The 22,844-nt window shown below is 41.5% G+C and overlaps 1 protein-coding gene across 9 annotated transcripts in view; it reads right to left on the bottom strand.

Annotated features, from left to right (window-relative positions):
- Positions 1 to 10,555: 10,555 nt before the first annotated feature.
- Positions 10,556 to 22,844, bottom strand: part of lrrfip2 (leucine rich repeat (in FLII) interacting protein 2) — a 184,630-nt gene continuing 172,341 nt past the window's right edge. For all 9 annotated transcript variants that reach the window (XM_080193711.1, XM_080193708.1, XM_080193710.1 and 6 more), the window contains 4 exons: positions 22,145 to 22,265; positions 19,332 to 19,411; positions 12,857 to 12,961; positions 10,556 to 11,668 (listed from right to left, as the gene is read on the bottom strand). In XM_080193711.1, coding sequence (XP_080049837.1) covers positions 11,558 to 11,668; positions 12,857 to 12,961; positions 19,332 to 19,411; positions 22,145 to 22,265 — 417 coding nt within the window. In that variant the 3' untranslated portion in view covers positions 10,556 to 11,557. The remainder of the gene's footprint in view (positions 11,669 to 12,856; positions 12,962 to 19,331; positions 19,412 to 22,144; positions 22,266 to 22,844) is intronic.

Genomic DNA, 22,844 nt, shown 5'->3' on the forward strand with positions numbered 1-22,844 from the left:
TGACAGGAAGTATACGACTATTTTTTCAGTACACAACAACCTTCTAGAGGGTGTACACTTTTAGCTTTGCACTCGAACTGAGGATCTCGCCAATAACACAAGTTGCCAGCACTATACGACTTGTGTTCAAATGGTCCATCTGCAACTTGCCTTTCATTCAAAACAGCTGCTATTGATATTGTAAGTACAGCTACCTAATTGTGGAGGTTTCTTGGAGACTTTAGAACATAGAAAAACTGCAGCACAAACAGGCCCTTCGGCCCACAAGTTGCACCGAACATGTCCCTATCTACTGGGCTTACCTATAACCCTCTGTCTTACTTAGTAAGTCCCATGTACTTATCCAAAAGTCTCTTAAAGGACCCTATCAAATCCACCAGTGCCGATAGCTGATTCCACACACCCACTGAGTGAAAAACTTACCCCTGACATCTCTTCTCCCCAGCACCCTAAACCTGTGTCCTCTTGTGGGAGCCATTGCAGCCCTGGGAAAAAAGCGTCTGAGAATCCACTCGATCAATACCTCATACACCTCTATCAGGTCACCTCTTTTCCTTCGGCTCTCTAAGGAGAAAAGACCAAGCTCTCTCAACCTATCCTCATAAGGCATACCACCCAATCCAGGCAACATCCTTGTAAATCTCCTCTGCACCCTTTCTATGGCTTCCACATCCTTCGTGTAATGATGCGACCAGAACTGAGCAGGGTCTGAGTCTGAGTGGGGTCTGACCAGGGTCTTATACAGCTGCAGCATTAGCTCCCGACTCCTAAACTCAGTTCCTCGATTGATGAAGGCCAGTACACCATAAGCTTTCTTAACCACATCCTCCACCTGCAAAGCTGATTTGAGTGTCCTATGAAGCAAGACCCCAAATTCGGTCTGATCTTCCACACTGCTAAGAGTCTTACCCTTAATGTTATATTCCGTCATCCCATTTGACCTGCCAAAATTAATCACCACTCGCTTATGTGGGTTGAAGTCCATCTGCCACTTCTCTGCCCAGTTTTGCATCCTATCAATGTCTCATTGCAACTTCTGATATCCCTCCACACTATCCACAACACCTCCAACCTTTGTGTCATTGGCAAACTTACCCTCACTTCCTCATCCAGGTCATTTATAAAAATCACAGAGCAAGGGTCCCAGAACAGATCCCTGGAGCACTCCACTGGTGACTGACCTCCATGCAGAAAAAACCCATCTACAACCACTCTTTGCCTTCTGTGGGCAAGCTATTTCTGGATCCACAAAGCAATATCCCCTTGGATCCCATGCCCCCTCACTTTCTCAATAAGCCTTGCATGGGGAACCTTATCGAACGCCTTGCTGAAGTCCACATAAACCACATCTACCGCTCTTCCTTCATCAATGTGTTTAGTCACATCTTCAAAAAACTCAACCAGGCTCATAAGGCACGATCTGCCTTTAACAAAGTCGTGCTGACTATTTTTGATCATGCTATACCTCGCCAAATGTTCATGAATCCTGTCTCTCAGGCTCTTCTCCATCAACGTACCAACCACTGAGGTTAGACTCACTGGTCTATAATTTCCTGGGCTAGCTCTACTCCCTTTCTTGAATGAAGAAACATCCACAATCCAATGGAGATGGGAGAGGTTCTGGAGATGACGCAAAGATCATCGCCAGAGGCTCTGCAATCTCTTCCCTCAACTCCCACAGTATCCTGAGGTACAGCCCATCCAGTCCCAGCGACTTATCTAACTTGATGCTTTTCGAAAGCTCCAACACATCCTCTTCCTTAATGTCAACATACTACAGCTCTTCAGTCCACTGCAAGTCTGCACGACAACCACCAAGATCCTTTTCCACCGTGCATACTGAAGTATTTATTGAGTATCTCTGCTACTTCTACCGGTTCTATACAAACTTTCCCACGATCACATTTGATAGGTCCTATTCCTTCACATCTCATCCTTTGCTCTTCACATGCTTGTAGAATGCCTTGGAGTTTTCCTTAATCTTACCTGCCAAGGCCTTTTCATGACTCCTTCTGGCTGTCTGAATTTCCTTCTCGAGTTCCTTCCTACAAGTTGTATACTCCTCTAGATCCCTAACATTACCGTTTGTACACTATTGTTTTCTTCTTGACTAAATTCATTACAACTTTCGTGCACCACGGTTCCTGTAACCTACCAAACTTCCCTGTCTCATCGGAACGTTGTCGTGCAGAACTCCAGACAAATATTCCTTAAATCTGCCACATTCCTTCTGTACATTTCCCTGAGAAAACTTCCTTCCAATTTATGCCTCATGGCTTCATAATTCCCCTTACTCCAGATAAACACTTTCCTAGCTTGTCTGATCCTATCTCTCGCCAATGCTCGTGTAAAGGAGATAAGAGTTATGATCACTATCCCCAAAATGCTTTCCCACAGAGATCCGACACCTGTCCAGGTTCATTACCCAATACCAAATCAAGTACAGCGTCTCTTGTAGGCTTATCCATACACTATCAGGAAACCCTCCTGAACACACCTAATAAACTCCTCCCCATCTAAACCCCTTACCCTAGGGAGATTCCAAATCAATATTTGGGAAATTAAAGTCTCCCATCACAACAACTCATTATTACATCTCTCCAGGATCTGTTTCCCTATCTGTTCCTCAACATCCCTGTTAGTATTGGGCAGCCTATAGAAAACACCCAGTAAAGTTATTGACCCCTCCCTGTTCTGAACTTCCACCCACAGAGACTCTGTAGACAAACCCTCCATGGCGTCCATCTTTTCCACAACTGTGACACTATCTCTGATCAACAGTGCCACCTTCCCTGTCACTCCTGAAACATCTGAAACCTGGCACTTTACATATTCAGTCCTGTCCCTGAGTCATCCAAGTCTCTGTAATGGCCACCACATCACATTTCCAAATTGTGATCCATGCTCTAAACTCATCCACTTTATTCACTACACTCCTGGCATTAAAATAGACACATCTCAAACCTTCGGCCTGAGCATTCCCCTTTTCCATCACCTACCTATCCTCCCTCTCACACTGTCGTCCTCTCTCCCACTGCATTTTGATTTTCCCCCCAACCATGCTAGTTTAAAGTCTCCCCAGTAGCCTTAGCAAACCTTCCCACCAGGATATTGGTTCCCCCTGGGATTCAAGTGCAACCTGTCCTTTTTGTACAGACCACACCTGCCCCTAAAGAGGTCCTAATGACCCAGGAACCTGAATCCCTGCCCCCTGCTCCAATCCCTCAGCCACATATTTATCCTCCACCTCATTCCATTCCTGCTCTCTCCTCATGGCACAGGCAGCAATCCAGAGATTACAAACTTTGCATTCCTCCTTCTCAACTTTCTACCTAACTCCCTATATTCTCTTTTCATGACCCCATCCCTTTTCCTACCTATGTCAGTGGTACCAATATGTACCACGACCTCTGACTCCTCTCCCTCCCACTTCATGATTTCTTGGACGCGACAAGAAACATCCTGGATCCCGGCACCAGGGAGGCAAACTATCATCCGAGTTTCCCATCTGCCTCCACAAAATCACCTGTCCGACCCCCTCACTGTAGAGTCCCCTACCAATACAGCCTTCCTTCTTTCCTTACTCTTGAGCTACAGGGCCGGACTCTGCGCCGGAGGCATGGCCACTGCTGCTTCCAGCAGGTGGGCTGTCCCTCTCCCCCCGCCAACAGTACTCAAACAGGAGTACTTATTGTGAAGGGGCACATCCACTGGGATGCTCTCTAGCATCTGACCTTTCCCCTTCCTAATCGTGACCCACTTGCCTGCCTCCTGTGGCCCCGGTGTGACCACCTGCCTGTAACTCTTACCCATCACCTCCTCGTTCTCCCTGACCAGACGAAGGTCCTCGAGCTGCAGCTCCATTTCCCTAACACGGTCCCTTAGGAACCGCATCTCAATGCATCCAGCACAGATATGGACGTCCAGGAGATTCCAGGACCTCCCACATCTGACACTGAGAACAACAGACTGGCCTCGCACTCATAATTTCCTCTTTCTTCAAATAACACAGAAAAAGAAACTAAGAATTAAACCTACCTTGCTGCGCCCATTTCCGCCTAAGCCTGTTGAGCCAAAGCCCTTTAGTTCTCACGCTGCTACTTGCTCACTCCGCTGCCTGTTAGCGACACTGCCCACTGTATAGTGTGGCCTGCTTTTTAAAGCTCGCGCGCTAAAACAAAAACTTCACACACATGGAATTGTATGGGAAATTTAAATATATTTGGATACTGTGGCTTTGTTGTGATAGGGGATTAGGAATGAGGAGCTCCAGAATAAAAGCCAAAAATGCTAGAGATACTCAGGGAACGTCAATGGAGAGAAAAAAGTTAATATAATAGGTCTGCAAATTTTCATCAGAACTTAGGAAGTTAGAAATGTGTTCAGTTTTGAGCGAATAAAGTAGAAAGAGAATACAGTGGAAGGTCTTTTATAGGGTGGACAGTAGGAAATAAGATTTCATAGAATTATACAGTATCGAAGACGCCCATTGAGTCTGCATCAACATGTGAAACACCTGAATTCCCACCTAATCCCATTTACCAGCACTTGGCCCCTAGTCTTGAATGTTATGGCATGCCAAGTGCTCATCCTGATACATTTTAAAGGATGTGAGACAACTTGCCTCCATCACCCTCCCAGGCAGCGCATTCCAGATCATCACCACCTTCTGGGGGGGGGAAAAAACGTTTTTCTTCATATCCCCCCTAAACCTCCTGCCCCTCACCTTGAACTTGTGTCCCCTCATGGCTGGCCCTTCAACTAAAGGAAAAATACTTTTCACAGTATACTAATACATATGACAACAAATCAAATCAAATCATGGACAGACCAATGCCATTACCTGTGATGGCCTGATTTGGCTAATGAGTGATTCTGAATGATTGTTATGAATTAACCTGATCTATTAAAGTTGCTCACCAACAGGTCTGGGCTACCTGGGATGACCCACTAGGAGGAGGATACTGTGTTTCCTGGCCAGTGGGTGTACATCCAGAAGCCACAAAAGCAGCTTCTGGTGGGAAGATCCGTATCATGTACTGTTAGTTACTAATTCAGTTGTCAAAGTGGCTGGTAAACCCAAGTGGATTCATGCAAAGTGATTAAGGGTTCTCCGGAACAGACACAGTGTGGTGATGTGCTGGTAACCTCACCCTTACTTGCTTACGCCACTGAGCAATGGACTGTACAAGTACCAAACTACCAGAAGTCGCTGAGTGAGGCTGCTGCATCCTCCTCCTGAGGAGGGGAGATGAAGACATGTTGTTTCTGCTTCCATCTCTGAGATCCATGAACAGGTTAAAGCTCTCAAGGCTGACTTAAAACCTTGGGATATTTTCAGGTGGCTTGAGGGCATCCTAGGAAGCGGAGGAATATAGATCATACAAAGATTATTACAATTAGTTTTTTTCAACTACTCCTTGGGGTAGTGTGTTCCATATCCATTACGTTCCTTGGGTCAAGAAGTTTTTTCTGAATTCCCAATTGGAATTATTAACTATCTACTGTAGTTAATTTTAGAATAATGGTGACCTAGATCAATACTGCATGGTGAAAACCCATCTCGTTCCATAATGTCCTGGAAATCCATTGGTCTACCCTACCTGTGACTCCTGAACCACAACAATGCACTGACTCTTAACTGTTCTGATATAGCCTAATGAGCCACTAAGTTATGGCAAAATCACTGCAGGAAAAATAATAGATGGCTCACCTGGCATCAACTCAGGCACTAGGCACAACAAAGATTCACCCTGCCTTGTTGACCCTGCAAAAGTCCACCTCAGTCATATCTGGAGATTCATGTCAAAATTGGGAGAGCTGTCCTACAAAACTACTCCAGCAACAATCTGATATAGTCATACCTTTAAACCAATGGCCCAGATTCCCCATCACCATTCCAGGATTTGTTCTATCCCACCAGCAGGGCAAACCCACCAGAGATGTTGGCATAATAATAGACAGCCAGGAAGGACTGGCCCTGGCGTCCTCAACATTGATCCCAGATTTCATGGAGTTTCATAGCACCAGCTTAAACACAGGCAAAGAAATCTCCTGTTAATAACTATCTGCAGCCCTCCCCATGTTCAGCACCAGCCAAGAAGCAGTTGAGGGTTGCAAAAGCACAAAACCTACTCAGGTGGAGTACTTCTATGTCTAAAACCAAGTGTGGTTTGGCAGCACTACAACTGACTGAGCTGGTTGAATTTTGAAGGACATAGGTGCCAGACTGAGTCTGTGGCAGATGGAAAGGGTCACGGGTGGAGGGGGGACTGGTAATGTTAAAATGGCAGCACAGGCTCGTAGGGCCGAAGGGCCTGTTTCCCGGGCTGTTTTTGTTCTTCTTCTTTGAAAGAGAACCCACACCAGGGGAAAAACAGACCTAATGTCATCAATCTACTTTTGTAGATGCATCTGTCGTGACAGCGGGTCGGACTGACCATTACACAATCTTCACACTGAGGGCACTCTGCACCATGTTGTGTACATTACCATGATGCTAAATGAGATAAATTCACAACAGATCAAGCAACTCCAAAGTCAGCATCCAGAAGATGCTCCAGAGGATGCTGTGGGCCATCACCAGCAGCAAAATTGTTATATAACATTACAGTTGGATTGTTCTATATTCTATGTTATCAGGGCTCATAGTTTTTACTGTATCCAGTACATTCAGCAGTTTTTTGATATCTTTCAATTGAATTGACAGAAGAGTAGCATCAGGATCCATAACATCATGATTTGACATATCTCTGTACCATTTCAATCAAGTAAGAAATCTCTCAACACCAGGTTAAAGTTCAACAGGTTTATTTGGTAGCAAACACCACTAGCTTTTGGGGCGCTCCCCCTTCGCCAGGTGAGTGGCCGAAAGCTAGTGGCATTTGCTACCAAATAAACCTGTTGGACTTTAATGTGGTGTTGTGAGACTTCTTCCTGTGTTTAGTGTTTAGTCCTTAGTCCAGTCCAATGCCAGCATCTCCACACCATTACAATCAAGCCAGAAGATCAACCCTTTTTAAATGAGGAATGTAGGAAAAAAGCACCAGCACTACCTAAATATGAACTGCCAACCTGGTGAAGCTACAATACAGGACCACATGAATGCTAAACCACAGAAGCAACATACTATAAACAGCTAAATGATTTCTCAAACAACAGATCAAACCTCTGCAGGCCTGTTATATCCAGTTGTGAAAGATGGTGGATGATTAAACATCACAAGGAGCTCCATCTTAAATAATGCTGGAGTTAAGCATGCAAGACGAAAAGACAATTCTGAATATTGTCAAGTCCAGCTGAACTCGTGACGCTACTCTTCTGCCAATTCAATTATATCAAGGAACTATATCCTGAATGCACCAAATACAGTAAAGGCTATGGGCCCTGAGAACATCCCAACTGTAGTTTTGTTCAAGCTGTCTCACACACCAAGCTGTTGTCATAAAGCAACTACAATGACATCTGTCCAACTAAATTTAATTCGCACCAGTTTGTCCACGCATGTTAAATCTTATCAAGTCAATTAACGCCCCATCACCAGCTCAGTTCTGGAAGGTGCCGTCAAACGCTAAGATGTCCTTCTAGAGTGTTTTCCAAATTTGAAAACTCCATCACCTAGAAAAACAAGGATAGCATATGCATGGGAACATCATCATTGCAAGTATCCTTTCCAGCCACAAACCATCTTGACCTGGAACTCAGTAATTGTTGCTGAATCAACATCCTGGAACACTCTGCCTAACAGCACTGCGCATACTTGCAGATGTATATAAAGGCAGTTCAGGTCTCCAACTGTTCAAGAGCAATTAAGGATGCACAATAAACGTCAGCCTTGCCAACACCACCCAGATTCCATGAAGAATAACAAATATGATGTCTAGTTTTAAACTCCCTCACAAGGGAAACATTTCCTTTACGTTATCTTAACAATCTTTATCAGGTGATCTTTTATGCAGAGAAAAACCTCAGCCTGATGAGTTACCCTCTCAAATGCCTCCAGTACTTTTGTCATAATCTGGAAACAACAGATCTTTGTACACCAAATCTTTGATACAAGTTTAACATCACTTCTTTACCTTTCAGTAATATATAATCAAACAGTCAACAAATGAACCCCAGGACTTAATTTGATTTTTCAAAAGGGCTATTAAACTGTATCAATTCTTCTATTGATTCTGTACCTGTAATCCAAAATTCCTTACCTCTTCTTCACTCTCAACATCCAAGCAGTATGAGGCTGCCTTATTTTTCTTACCAAATCGTACCAGTTCACTTACCTGTGTTGAAATTAATTTACCAATTACACACCCATTCTACAAGGATGTTGGTGTCTGCTTGCATTTTGTCACACCTCCCAATTTGGTGGGCAAAAAGTTTGAAATTGTACTTCCAATTATTGAGCCAAAATCATCAAAAATCATTAACACAGTGGCAAACCCTGCTGTCTCTCAGCATCAGGGACTTGGGTTTGATTCCTGGCTTGGGTCTTTGTCTGTATGGAGCTTGCAATTCTCCGTGTCCATGTGCATTTTATCTGGGGGCTCCGGTTTCCTTTCCACAGTCCAAAGATGTACAGGTTAGGTAGATAGGCTATGCTAAATTGCTCCTTAGTATCAGGGGGACTAACTAGGGTAAATGCATGGGGTTGTGTGGAGAGGGCCTGGGTTGGACTGTGGTCAATCTTGTTCTGCACTGTAGGATTCTATGATTCTACCTCAGCCAAGCTCTCTGTCTCCATGTGTAAATTTTGTTTTAGGTCGCTAATTGGCTCTACTCCTCCTTCTGCCACTCTTTCTGGGATTCCACCCTAATGTTGGCTGCCAGTCTCTCTGATATTCTCTCCTTACTTCTGAAATGTGCCTTTTCACCTCTCCACTGAACCTTCTGTATTCCCTTTGCCTCTAAGCTATATTTTCTACCTGACTTGTCATAAGCACACAGTTTCTCCATTATCTTAATTTCTATCTCCTTTTTCATCAAGGGACCTTTGGATTTGGTTGCCAAACCTTTAGCTTTTAAGGAAATACACCTTGACTGCATCCAAACAATTACTTTTTTGAAGGTAGCCTAAAGTTTTTTTTGACTAACCATTCCTTCCAATTGAGCACCATTTTTAGTCCATTGAAGTCAGTTTTTTCCCCAGCTAATTAATGGATTGCCCATTGTCCTTTTCTAACATCCAAAACTTTTGGTACATTTATCACTCTCTCCAAATGTTCCCCACTGACATTTGATCTACTTGGCTCATTTCATCTCCAAGAATCAGATCTAACAGTGCGTCCTTGCTTGTTGGACTAGACTTACTACTGTAGAAAATTTTCCTGAACAATCGAAGAACATTTGCCCCTCTTCATTATTTATACCACTACAATCCCGGTCCCAGGGTAATTAAAGCCTCTTATTATAATTAATGTTTGCAGCTCTCTGTAATTTTCCTGCAGATTTGTTCTTCCATATCTTTTTCACCAGTTAATGATCTATAGACTACACCAAACAGTATAATTGCACCCTTTTTGTTCTTAGGGACATGCTCTTTCTCCAGCACTGTAATGCTCTCCTTAACCAATACCTCCATCCCTCCACTTTTCTTTCCTTTCCTATCTTCTCTGAACATCTTACCCTCAGGAATATTTAACACCGCAGTCCCACCCTTTCTAACATAATGTAATGGATGGTATTCATTGATCTTATTTCTCCCCACCCCCATTGTCAATGAGAAAGAAGAATTTAGTGTTCAGCCAAAACTCAATTCGCTGGAACAGCATTGGAGAATCCTGGCCACAGGCGAGATTGGAAGTTTCTGGCATATATTTCCACATGACAATCTGCATCTCGAGCTGCCTAATCGTATTCACTATGCTTCATGCATCATTATAATCTATGCAGTCACATACATGCAGTGTAACACTGATTTAACTGAGTAATTCTCCCTTTCTGACTCCATCTATTATGTAGGTTTGTATTATGTCTTTCTCATCATTTCAAGCTTTAGTTCAATTGTTGCCTAGATGCTCCCAAGCTTGTATTTTTGATCTGGACTGGTTCCCTTCCCATTATTAGATGTAGTGATTCCTCTCATTGGGTCTCATAACCTGAGTAATAAACAAGTCCTACAAACTGCCCCCCTTTCCCGATCTCTTCCTGCCCGTTTATCAATATCACAGTGTATTGGAAATCTCCCGTGATTATTATTCTACATTGACTTTACACTTCCAAAATACAGCCTCATACTGAGGAAAAGCAACTGGAGAAACATGAGCTCCCACAGGACTGGCAATCAGCCACAACACTCATCATGTATGCAAAGCTATAAGGTTGTATCAGGCCAACTGTGCCAAGTCAGCAGCAATCAATTTAGTTACTGATCTGTTACAATTAGTCAAAATAATTTACGATTTGCTTCCTTCTAAAACTTAAATGGTCGGTTGCACAAATGTTGAAGGTATTATTCTAAGATGACTGCATGCATACTGCAAGCTAAATAGCTATTTGCTTCTATGGCTTGAAGACAGATGTAGCAATCACAAAAATAAAATTCTGTGGTCTCATCATATAAAGTGCCCACAGTTTCATTTATTGTCAAAACCCCATTCACAAGCCTGTTTTTTTTTCAGAAAGATCAAACCCTTATACACAAACAACACAAGTAATACTCTGAAGATGCAGTCCAGTATTTTATACAGCAAAGGAAACAGTTCTTTCCATTTGTTATTTTTAACTCCATGAAGTGAGGAAAATGCAGCAGCAGAGATGTCCAGATTCTGCATTTTAAAACTAAACTGCAGGGACGTTTGCAAAACGTATCAATCTTACCTACAATCCTTTTGCTTAATCAAATAAGTTGTATATAATACAAAAGACAATTTGAAATTGTATTTTTGATGAAAAAATTATGTATGTCACTTTTGGCAGATACATGTCTTAGAAATTTACCCACTTTGCTTTTAAAATATATTGATTACAATATTTTAGACTGAATGATTAGTCCATAACTTATGCTGAAAGAATAACCAAATCAAGATAATCTCCTTGCACCATGTAAAAGGCACTTGAAGTGGGGATTCCTGCATTGTGGGGTGCACAGAACTATTGGCAAACGAGAGCAGTCAGATTTTCAAAAGGGACTAACGAGGTTATCTTGTGTATCAGTTCCGTTCATGCTGTCATTCAAGGTCTTTAAGCAACCACTATAACTTCTAAGCAGCAGAAAGGTTTATGTAAATCAATTTGGCGTATTAAAGCCATGAACAATTAAATCTATTTGTATTTACCTGCTAAAACCACTCATAACAAGTACACAACCCATTTCAAAGGCTATTAACCCACTGAGCTAAACAGGCATTACAATTCACAATTATCAAACATGTAGACATTAGACAATGCCATCATTCGCTCATAAATTACAAAATCTTTATGCCAACATGTATAAAACTGAAGCCTTAATAAAGGACATCTTTCAGTGTTTTAAAGTGGTTGCACCAATGGAAAAGGTCTATAAATTGTGATGCATTGAAGGTCTGCTAGTTATAGATAGAGTACATTGGCTCTTCCGTCTCTACTGCTGAGAGAATAGTGCATTTCTGTTCGCCTTCATCTTCTCTAATCGTTTCATCAAGTGGCTATTGGTCATTTCCATTTCCTCATTCTTATCCAATGCTGATCGTAACTGAGGAAAGATTAAGAACATTTGGTAATTATCATTAAACTAACACAAACGCTCAAAAATAACGAGAAGTTATAACTCCAGTTTAAAAACTTTATATTAAATGTCCACAACCAGTCCAGCTAAGGAAAATGACACTAGGTTGTTGTATATTCTGGTCTAAATGCAAAAATAAAAAACAATGCAAACATTAAATCGCTAAAAGTTTAAAGGTCACCAGCTTTAACTGGGTATATGCTTAGTTTCAATTGCCTTAAATCATTAGCAACCACGTTGAAAATTGCTTCATGTCTCATATCCTGGAAAAGCAATGCTTTTCAGGCCAACCAAAAGCTTTGATGTTCACATAGGGACTGCAGCATTCACATTAAGTGAGATCAAAGGGCAGGGATAAATCGACTGTGTGCAAAGATATAATTCAGTGACATCTGAAAAGGCATACATTTGCCTTGAATTTTACAAATTACTTTGATATTACTTACAGTTAATCAGAAAGATGACTAGCATGGTTGAAAACAGGAAAGTAAAATTAGTGGGAGCATAGGGGCTTCTGCACAATTCAGGTTAAGGGGTTTTGGAAGATGCAAATTTAAGGCACAACAGCACCACTACTGGGATGATGTAATTACAGCTGGCCAACTCTACATAGGCTGTTACATTATGAATATTGACATAGCCAAGAGTGACAGAAACACACAAAGTAAGTTTGTGCAGTTAAGAAGTTTGTGCAAGGTTTGTTTAATTAAGTATTCCTGAGAGCCTTGACCATTCTTAGCAGCCTGTAGAGAAATTTTAAAAATATTGATTTTGACAATGTAATACAGAACTGAAAATGGAAATGAAAAATAGGTATTCTAGTAAGAAAAGCCAACCCTACTGACTAGTTGTTTCACAGGAGGTCTTGGAGTTGAGCAAAAGTAATATTAAAACAATGTACATAGATTTTAAAAGTATTTAAACACTGAAATAATATTGCACAACATTAAAAGCAAAAATCTGGCAGCTAATATTACAACAGCAGACTGCAAACATGAATGAAGCAGGTGAAATGTGCGAAGTCAAAGAATGGAAAAGAATACTTGAAGAAGACCATTGATCTCCAACACGAGCACTGTGCAATCAAAGAGCTATTAATTTAGTTCCCATACAGAATGTCTATGAAATGCAACTTTTAGTAAGCATTCTGCATACCTCTCGCTGCAGTCTTCTCTTTTCTGCTTTTAGTTCATCCTCTATTTTTTCTGAGTTTTCTGTTGCTGTTTTATAACGAAGCACCTGTCCTTCGAGTCTGATAACCTGAAAATTCATACAGTAAACAGAAGCTACAATATTGCTGCCAGGGAAAACTGCAGGAATATTTTTCCACAGAATTATTAAAATTTGGATGAACTAGTGTTTGTTATAATCACACAGCTCAAAATTACATTCAAGGGTCAAAATCTTTAAACTCATTTATAATTCAATATTTTGAATAATCCTCCAAATAACTAAACTGTTAACCAATGGAGGGAAATACTTGGCCTAACAAAGAACGAAGAAAATTACAGCCCTCCAAGCCTGCACCGACCATGCTGCCCAACCCGCTACACTTCTGGGGACCATAATCCTCTATATCCATCATATTCACGTATTTGTCCAGACAGCCCTTAAAAGTCACTATCGTATCTGCTTCCAGTACCTCCCTCGGCAGCGAGTTCGAGGCGCCCCCCACTCTCAAAAAAAACTTGCCTCATACATCTCCTTTAAACCTTGCCTCTCGCACCTTAAAACTGTGCCCTCATACCAGGCAACATCCTAGTAAATCTTTTCTGTACCCTCTCCAAAGCCTCCACATCCTTCTGGTAGTGCGGCCTAAGTAAGGTTCTATAAAGCTGCAACATAACTTGCCAATTTTTAAACTCAATGCCCCAGCCGAAGGCAGCATGCATGCCGTATGCCTCCTTGACTACCTTCTCCATCTGCGTTGCCACTTTTGACTTGTGCAGTACCTGTACATTCAGATCCATCTGCCGATCAATACTCTTAGGGTTCTGCCACTTACTATCTTCCAAAATGCATTACCTCACATTTGTTGGATTAAACGCCATCTGCCATCTCTCCGCCCAAGTCTCCAACTGATCTATATCCTGCTGTATCCTCTGATGGACCTCATCACTATCTGCAAAAACCAACCTTTGTGTTGCCCACAAATTTACTAATCAAACCAGTTACATTTTTCTCCAAATCACTTATACATATATTACAAACAGCAAAAAGTCCCAGAACTGATCCCTGAGGAATGCCACTTGTCACAGCCTCCTTTCAGAAATGCACCGTTCCACTGCTACCCTCTTTTCTTTGACCGAACCACCTGTATCCACCTTACCAGTTCCGATGCTATGCGACTTCACCTTCTGCACTAATCTGCCATGAGGAACTTTGTCAAAGGCCTCAACGAAGTCCATGTAGATAAATCCACTGTGTACCCTCATCAATCATGTTCGTCACTTGCTCAAAAAACTCGATTAAGTTAGTGAGACATGACCTCCCCTTCACAAAACCACGTTGCTTCTCTCTAATATGTCCACTTATTTCCAAGTGGGAGCAAATCCTTTCGCGAAGGATCCTCTCCAATGATTTCCCTACCAGTGACATAAGGCTCACTGGCCTGTAATTATCTGGATTATCCTTGCTACCCTTAAAGGAACAACACTGGCAATTCGCCAATCCTCTGGAACCTTTCCTGTAGCCTGCGAGGCTACAAAGTTTTCTCTCAATGCCCCAGCAATTACCTCCCTTGCTTCTTTCAGTATTCTGCGGTATATTCCATCAGACCCTGGGGACTTGTCTCCCTTACTGTTTCTCAAGACCCCCAATACCACCTCCTTTTTGATCTCAACATGACTCAAATTACCTACATACCCTTTCCCAGACTCATAAGAACATAAGAAGAATTAGGAGCAGGAGTAGGCCATCTAGCCCCTCGAGCCTGCCCTGCCATTCAATAAGATCATGGCTGATGTGAAAGTGGTTCAGTTCCACTTACCCACCTGCTCCCCGTAAACCTTAATTCCCTTATTGATCAGAAATATATCTACTGTGACTTAAACATATTCAACGAAGTAGCCTCTACCACTTCAATGGCCAGAGTATTCCAGAGATTCACTACCCTCAGAGAAGTAGTTCCTCCTCAACTCTGCTCTAAACTGACTCCCCCTTATTTTGAGGCTGTGTCCTCTAGTTCTTGTTTCCTTTCTAAGTAGAAAGGATCTCTTTGCCTCTACTCGATCTAGCCCCTTCATTATCTTATATGTCTCTATATAGATCAACCCTCAGCCTTCTAAACTCCAACGAGTAAAGGCCCAATCTACTCAATCTCTCCCCCTCGTGTCCTTTATATGTATAAAAAGGCCTGGGATTGTCCTCAATCCTGCTGGCCAATGACTTTGTAATCTCTTTTAGCCCTCCTTACTCCTTGCTTAAGTTTCTTTTTACTTTCCTTATATTCCACGCTTGCTTTGTGTGTTCCCAGCCTCCTAGCCTTGACAAATGCTTCCCTTTTCTCTTTGACTCAGCTCACAATATCTCTCATTAACCAAGGTTCCCAAAACACTATACTTATCCCTCATCCTTACAGGAATATGCTGGTCCTGAATTCCTATCAACTTACACTTGAATGCCTCCCACATGCCAGATGTTGATTTGCCCTCAAACATCTGCCCCCATCTACATTCTTCAGTTCCTGCCTAATATTGTTACAATTAGCCTCCCCCCAATTTAGCACCTTCACTTGAGGACTACACTTATTCTTATCCATCAGTATCTTAAAGCTTACTGAATTGTGGTCACTGTTCCCTAACTGCTCCCCTACTGAAACGTCAACCACCTGGCTGGACTCATTCCCCAATACCAAGTCCAGTATGGCCCTTTCCCTAGTTGGACTATCTACTTACTGTTTCAAGAAGCCCTCCTGGATGCTCCTTACAAACTTCCCCATGCACACCCCAAGCACTAAGTGAGTCCCAGTCAATATAGAAGTTAAGCCACAACAACCCTGTTACTTTTATACCTTGCCAAAATCTGCCTACGTATCACTTCCTCCATCTCCCGCTGGCATATAATATGGGTGGCTTATAATAAACCCCCAACATTGTGACTACACCCTTCCTATTCCTGAGCTCTACCCATATTGCCTCGCTGTATGAGCCCTCCAAGGTGTCCTCTCACAGTACAGCTATGATATTCTCCTTAACCTGTAGTGCAACTCTCCCATCCCTTTTACATCCCCCTCTATCCCACCTTAAACATCTGTATCCTGGAATGTTAAGCTGCCAATCCTGTCCTTCCCTTAAGGAAGTCTCTATAATAGCAACATCATAGTTCCAAGTACTAATCCAAGCTCTAAGTTCATCTGTCTACCTGTTATACTTCTCACATTGAAACAAATGCACTTCAGTCCCCCAGACCTTCTTGATTAGCAACCACACCCTGCCTGCTTTTTGAGTCTTACTAGCCCTACTCTCCAGTTCCCCTCCAGCTAATTCACTTTTGCTTTTGTTCCCACCTCCTGCCAAGCTAGTGGAGTTTGCGCATTCTCTCTGTATCTGCATGGATTTCCTCCAGGTACTCTGGTTTCCTCCCACAGTCCAAAGATGTACAGATTAGATTGATTGGCCATGTTAAATTGCCCCTTAGTGCACTGGAATGCACAAGTTACAGGGATTAATGAGGTAAATATTGGAGTTACAGGGATAGGGTTTGGGTAGGATTGTTGCCAAATGGCCTGCTTTTGCACTGTAGGGTTTCTAGGAAGTCACTGCAGTTACAGATGCTACAAAGATTTCCTTATTTTGATGAATCCAAAAAAACAATATTTCTATGGCACTACAAGAAAATCAAAATTGGATATTATATCCATTTTAACCAAAGATTGCAAAGCACAGTGAACAAATAGGATCTAGTAAACAATTAGGAGAAGCATAGTATATTCAGAGTCATTACTGCATTTGACTCCTTAAATTTGAAATAGCCATCTATGAAGAAAAACATGTGAATTAATATACTAGATTTCACAACTGCAGAATAACCCAAAACGTTTCATAACCAGTTAGATACTTTTAAAAGGACAGTCATAGAACATAGAACAACACAGCACAGTACAAGCCCTTCAGCTCTTGATGTTGTGCCGAGCTATGTCCAAACCCAAGATCAAGCTATTCTACTCCTTATCATTCTGATGTGTTCCATGTGCCTATCCAATGAATGCTTGGAAGTTCCTAAAGTGTCCAACTCCACTATCACAGCAGGTAGTGCATGCCACACTCCAACCACTCTGAGTAAAGAATCTACCTTGGACATCCCTCCTATTATCTCCCACCATGAACCTTATGGTTGTGCCCCCAATAACAGCTACATCCACCCGAAGAAATAGTGTCTGCACATCCACTCTATCCCCCTCATCATAAACCTCTATTATATCACTTCTCAACTGCCTCCACTCAAGAGAGAAGCCCCAGCTCCCTCAACCTTTCTCATAAGATCTACCCTCCAATCCAGGCAGCATTCTGGTAAATCTCCTCTGCACTCTCTCCAAAGCTTCCACATTCTTTTTATAGTGAGGTGACCAGAATGCACTAAATATTCCAAATGTGGTCTCACTAAGGTCCTGTATAGTTGCAGCATAACCCCATGATCTTAAACTCAAACCCCCGTTAATAAACGCTAACACACTATAAGCCTTCTTCACGGCTCTATCCCCTTGAGTAGTAACCTTCAGAGATCTGTCAATATGAACCCCAAGATCTCTCTGTTCCTCCAAATTCCTCGGGGGAGTTGGGGGGGCCGGGGGGGGGGGCTTTCTCTGATCTCGTCAATGGCCGCCCTGCTGCCAGCAAAGAATCCTAGCTATGGATGAGATCAGACGTTTTTGTGCAAGTGAGCTCATCTTGTCAGTGAACACTTATACTCACCTGCAAAGAGAAGGTGGGAATATAAACAGAAAAATGGTGGAAAAGCTCAGCAGCTCTGGTAGCATCTGTGGAGAGAGAAAGTCAACGATTCGGACTCAAAAAGTTGACTGTTTCTTTCTCCACAAATGCTGTCAGACCTGCTGAGTTTATCCTCTAACTTTCTATTTTTATTTCAGATTGCTAGTACCTCTGGTATTTTGCTTTTGTACAAGACAGGACCTTGGTTTAAAGTCTCATCCAAAAGAAGTCCCCATCCCTTTCTCCTCTCAGTACAGCAGTGGGATGTTGGGTGGAGGTGTAATCAAGTTTCTGGAGTGGGACCCTAACCTGTTGACTCAGAGGCAAGTCTGCTATCACTGACCCTAGCTGGCAGCTCAGAAGTTTCAGATTCATTTCCCTCCATTGTGACTGTAAAAAATATTCAACACAACTGCACAACAAAGGATCGTACCCAACTCTGCAAGCAGGAGTTCTTAGAGCATGATGGAAAAATAAGCTCTTTGAAAAGTTGAGATCTTAAACACAACAGACTGGTATAACTAAATATGCCAAATGGTGGTAAAACACTCAGAATATTGATTCTCTTAATGGAGAAGTGGTGGGGGAGGCAAGATTTCTACTCTTTGCTATTTACCAACTGAACTCTTTGAATTTAAATTTACAATTGATCTACATTTATGAAATAGCAAAGCAAGTTGAGGCAACCCAGCTGGGCCACAGAGAGTGCTTGCATGAAAGCAAGGTCTTTTGCCAAAAGGAATGAACAAATCCGTCATTCTCTCAGACATCCCCCAACATTCAGCTGCGTGACAGGTTTGATGGAAGCCTGCATGTCTTTTCTCGTAGAAGAAAGAGCAGCACTGCCTTTATGGCCCATGGAGACTAGGGGAGACACATAAAATTTAAATCCATCATCATCTGTACCTTAGGAGCCTAGTTATATCATTAATGCTTTACCCACTAATTAAGCAATAATCTTTTCCAAAGAAGCAGGATCAGAAAATGCAAAGATACTATCAAATCAGGGAATAAAAGCGTAAGTAAGTTCAAGTATGGATAATCAAGAATGACGGAATGTATGTGGTCCTAAAATGGAAATCTCAGGGGTGAGTGGTGAAAAGGAACAAAAATTCATGTTTAATCAGTAGTGAAAATTAATACAGGACAAGTCTAACACTGAATAAGCAGATATTTAAAATTTCATACATACATTGCATACAGAGCATACAGCACTCACTGAATGATTAAGAAATTTACTTTTTTTTACAATCACATATAAAAGCATTTAAAACTGGTGTGCTAAAACAAGTGCTAAAGAACTATGTCACCACTTTTTCCTCAAAGTGGGGAAAATATATCAGTCTTATCTCAGTCATGAATGTCTTCAATTTCAGATACTAAATTGATTTTTTTATATAAGACATCAACACAAACTGGTGACACTTGTATCAGTTACTTCATTTAAATTCACCAGCAGATCTCCCATGTAACCACAATTTGCAACAGCATCATTCCCAGGACATGTTCGTATAGCAATTGTTCATTTGTTGTCATTGTAAATATTTTAATGTTAAATGTTGCATCAAAAAATTAAAATGCTGACAACAGGGATGAACTTGCATATCTGTGGAAATACGGGCAAAGAACTTTTGCACATAATTACAGGAATAAAACTGTTATACTTTCATACAAATGGTGACAATATGAAAGGTACTTACATTTTGCTCAACAGTGGCAATGTCCTGTTCTGCTTTAGACAGTTTAAACTTATATTCACTCAACTGTCTATTTACATCTCCTGAAAGGAAAAAAAATTGAGATAGAAAACAAAACAACTCAGAAAAACACAGTATTGTATGATTAGAACAAGTCAACACGGCTTTACAAAATGAAAGCCCTATTTGACAACATTTGAATTTTTCAGAATGCAACTAGCTTAGTAGATAAAAGGGAAATAGTAGATGTAATATATTAAATTTGCAAAAAGCATTCAATAAGGCACCACATAAAAGGCTAACACACACAGTGAGTGCTATTATGTTCTATAGTAGAGGCATAAAAGATTATCAGAGGATTAGGTAGGGTGGACAGTGACAGCCTTTTTCCTCGGATGGAGATAGTTAGCACGAGGGGACATAGCTTTAAATTGAGGGGTGATAGATATGGGACAGAAATTCAGAGGTAGGTTCTTTACTCAGAGAGTAGTGAGGGCGTGGAATGCCTTGCCTACAACAGTAGTGGACTCGCCAACATTAAGGGCATTTAAATGGTCATTGGATAAACATATGGGTGATATTGGAATAGTGTTAGATGGGCTTTATATTGGTTTCACAGGTTGGTGCATTATCGAGGGCCGAAGGGCCTGTACTGCGCTGTAATGTTCTATGTTCAAAGTTGGGGGTACAGATTAGCATGGACAGACCACTGGTTTGAGGACAGGACATAATAAGTAATTAAATATTTTCAAGTTGGCAAGCTGTGGCTTGTGGAGTGCCACAAGGATCAACGCTGAGACCTCTGACATTTACAATCTATATTAATAACTAGAGAAAGAACCTGAGGGTAATGTATTTAAGTTTGCTGACAATACAAAGCTAAGTGGGAATGCAAGATGCAAGGAGGACATGACAGGCTGGAAAGTGATAATGGAGAGGTTAAATGAGTGAAAAATAAAATGGCAGATGGGGTATGATGTGGGGAAATGGGGAGGTGATTCAAATTGTTTGTGGGAGTGGAAAAGCAGATTTTTTAAACAAGTGACTTAGCTTGTATATTTTGATGTCCACTGAGACTTGGGTGTACTTGTGCAAGGAGCACCAAAGGTGAGCATGGAGATACAGCACACAATTAAGCAAGCAAATGACAAGTATGATCCCAACCAACTGGTCATTTCAAATCATTTTCTTGCTCTTATGCTAACATTGCTGTCCTTGGCTGCTGCATGTTCCAGTGAAGCCTAACACAAATGTGAAGAACACCTTTCACCTGAAAATTCATCAAGGAGCCATAGCAAAATTGAAATCAATGGAAATCAGGAGGAAAGCTCTCCACTAGTTGGAGAATTGCCTAGCACAAAGGAATGTAGTTGTGATTGTTGGTGGTCAATCATTTCAGTCATGGGACATCACTGCAAGCTTCCCTCAGGATGATGTCTTAGGCCTAACTATCTTCAGGTGTTTCATCAATGGCCCACCCTCCATTATAAAGTCAGAAGTGAGGATGTTCACAGATGATTGCACAATATTCAGTGTCATTTGAGAACTCCTCAGATACTAATGTAGTCTGTGTGCACCTGCAACAAGATCTAGACAATGTTCAGGCATGGACTAAATGGCAAGTAACATTTGCACCACACAAGTGCCAGACAATGACCATCTCCCCATGATATTCAATGGCATCACTCTTGCTGAATCTCCCACTATCCACAACCTGGGGGTTACCACTGAACTAGTCCAACCATACAAATACTATGGCTACAGGTCAGAAGTTGGGAACTCTGCAGTGTAACCCACTTCCTGACTCCCCAAAACCTGTGTACCATCTACAAGGCACAAGTCTGGTGTGCGATAGAATACTCTCCACTCATTTGGATGAGTGCAGCTTTAACAAACTCAGGAAGCTCAACACCATTCAGAATGAAGCAGCATGCTCGTTTTTAACTAACCTAGTAAACCTTCGCTACAATACGTCCAATGCAAATATATTCTTAAATAAGAAGACCAAAATTGCATGCAGTATCCCACTTTTGGTTACACCAAAGCGCCATACAATTGTAGCAAGATCTCTTTATTCTTGTACTCTAATCCCTAACATACGGCAACATGCTATTTACTTAAATCAAAATAGGAAGTACTGGAAAAATTCAGCAGGTCTCGTAACATTTGCGGACACAGTAAAAAGTCTGACAACACCAGGTTTTAGTCCAACCGATTTAAAACCGAACTAAAACCTGGTGTTGTCAGACTTTTTACTGTGTTTACCCCAGTCCAACGCCAGCACATCCACATCATAACATTTGTGGGGGCAGAAACAGGTCTAACGTTTCAAGTTTGATATGATTCTTTGCAACTGAGAGGTAGAAATGTAATGGTTTGTACATCACTGAAAAAGAGGAAGCTGGTCAGGTGGAGCAAAAGGAAATGTCAGGGGAGAGTAAATTCCAAAGATGTCATGGAACAAAAGGAACAGGGAGTGGTTGTAGTAAAGAAACAGGGTTGAACAGTCTGTATGGTTTTCTCCCGCTTCTATTTTTTGTTATTTTCTCATATTAACAGCTAATGATCTTATTCATCCCTGCAAATGCAGTTAATTGGGAAATGACACATGCAGCTCACAGACATTCACTGGCTCAACTACTTGGGTAAGGGACCAGAATCTAAAAAGGCAGGTGGAACTGCACCCCAGCAAATGTCAGTACCTTCAGACGAGGGCAAGCTGGAGAGATGCCCGATTATTAATTTTTTTACTTTGATTAGCAGGCATAATATTTTTAGATTCCATGACATATACACAGAACGTGTATTGAACTTACTCTGCATTTCGAGCATTTGTAGATCTGTGCCGTTTTCTAGTCGATCAGAATCAGTGAGCACGTTCTCAATCTTGGAATTCTTCTGTCGTTCCTCTTCAAACTGCAATTTCAGTTTTCTGATCTACCAAAACCAAGTGGTCAAAGGATAATAAACTCAAACAACTTTTCAAAGGTGGAAAATGTTATCCAAATAAGGCACTAACAGTAAAATGTTCTTTACTGAGGGAAGTAAATAGATACACTATATATGAGCAAAACATTTAAATACTAAAAGCTCCTCTGGAATTCAGATTCAACATTGATCACACACAAATACAGAATCTCCTTCAATTAGCTGAGAGCATTTTTGCAGTGCAAGACTGATCTTAGTTTTTCAACACTTCACTTTCCTCTTTCTCTGCCTCTATCCCCAGGCCAAATAATTGGTCTGTTTAGTTTAAGATTTATATTTAGAATATATTAACAGCCTTCATATTCTGTACCCGTACACCTTGTTCCATTTCACCTGACGAAGGAGCAGCGCTCCAAAAGCTTGTGATTTCAAATAAACCTGTTGGGCTATAACCTGGTGTCGTATGACCTCTCATTTTATCTATTTATAAGAGAAGGAGATTTTGAATGAGTGACGTGAGTAGGAATTGAATAGTCCGCTGCCAGGATTTGAGGTGTCTTAAAGATTTGCACTTGTGAAAAAAGCTTA

The sequence above is a fragment of the Carcharhinus amblyrhynchos genome, chromosome 8, assembly GCF_965287045.1.
Source record: "Carcharhinus amblyrhynchos chromosome 8, sCarAmb.v2.hapA, whole genome shotgun sequence".
In the NCBI taxonomy this organism is placed as follows: domain Eukaryota; kingdom Metazoa; phylum Chordata; class Chondrichthyes; order Carcharhiniformes; family Carcharhinidae; genus Carcharhinus; species Carcharhinus amblyrhynchos.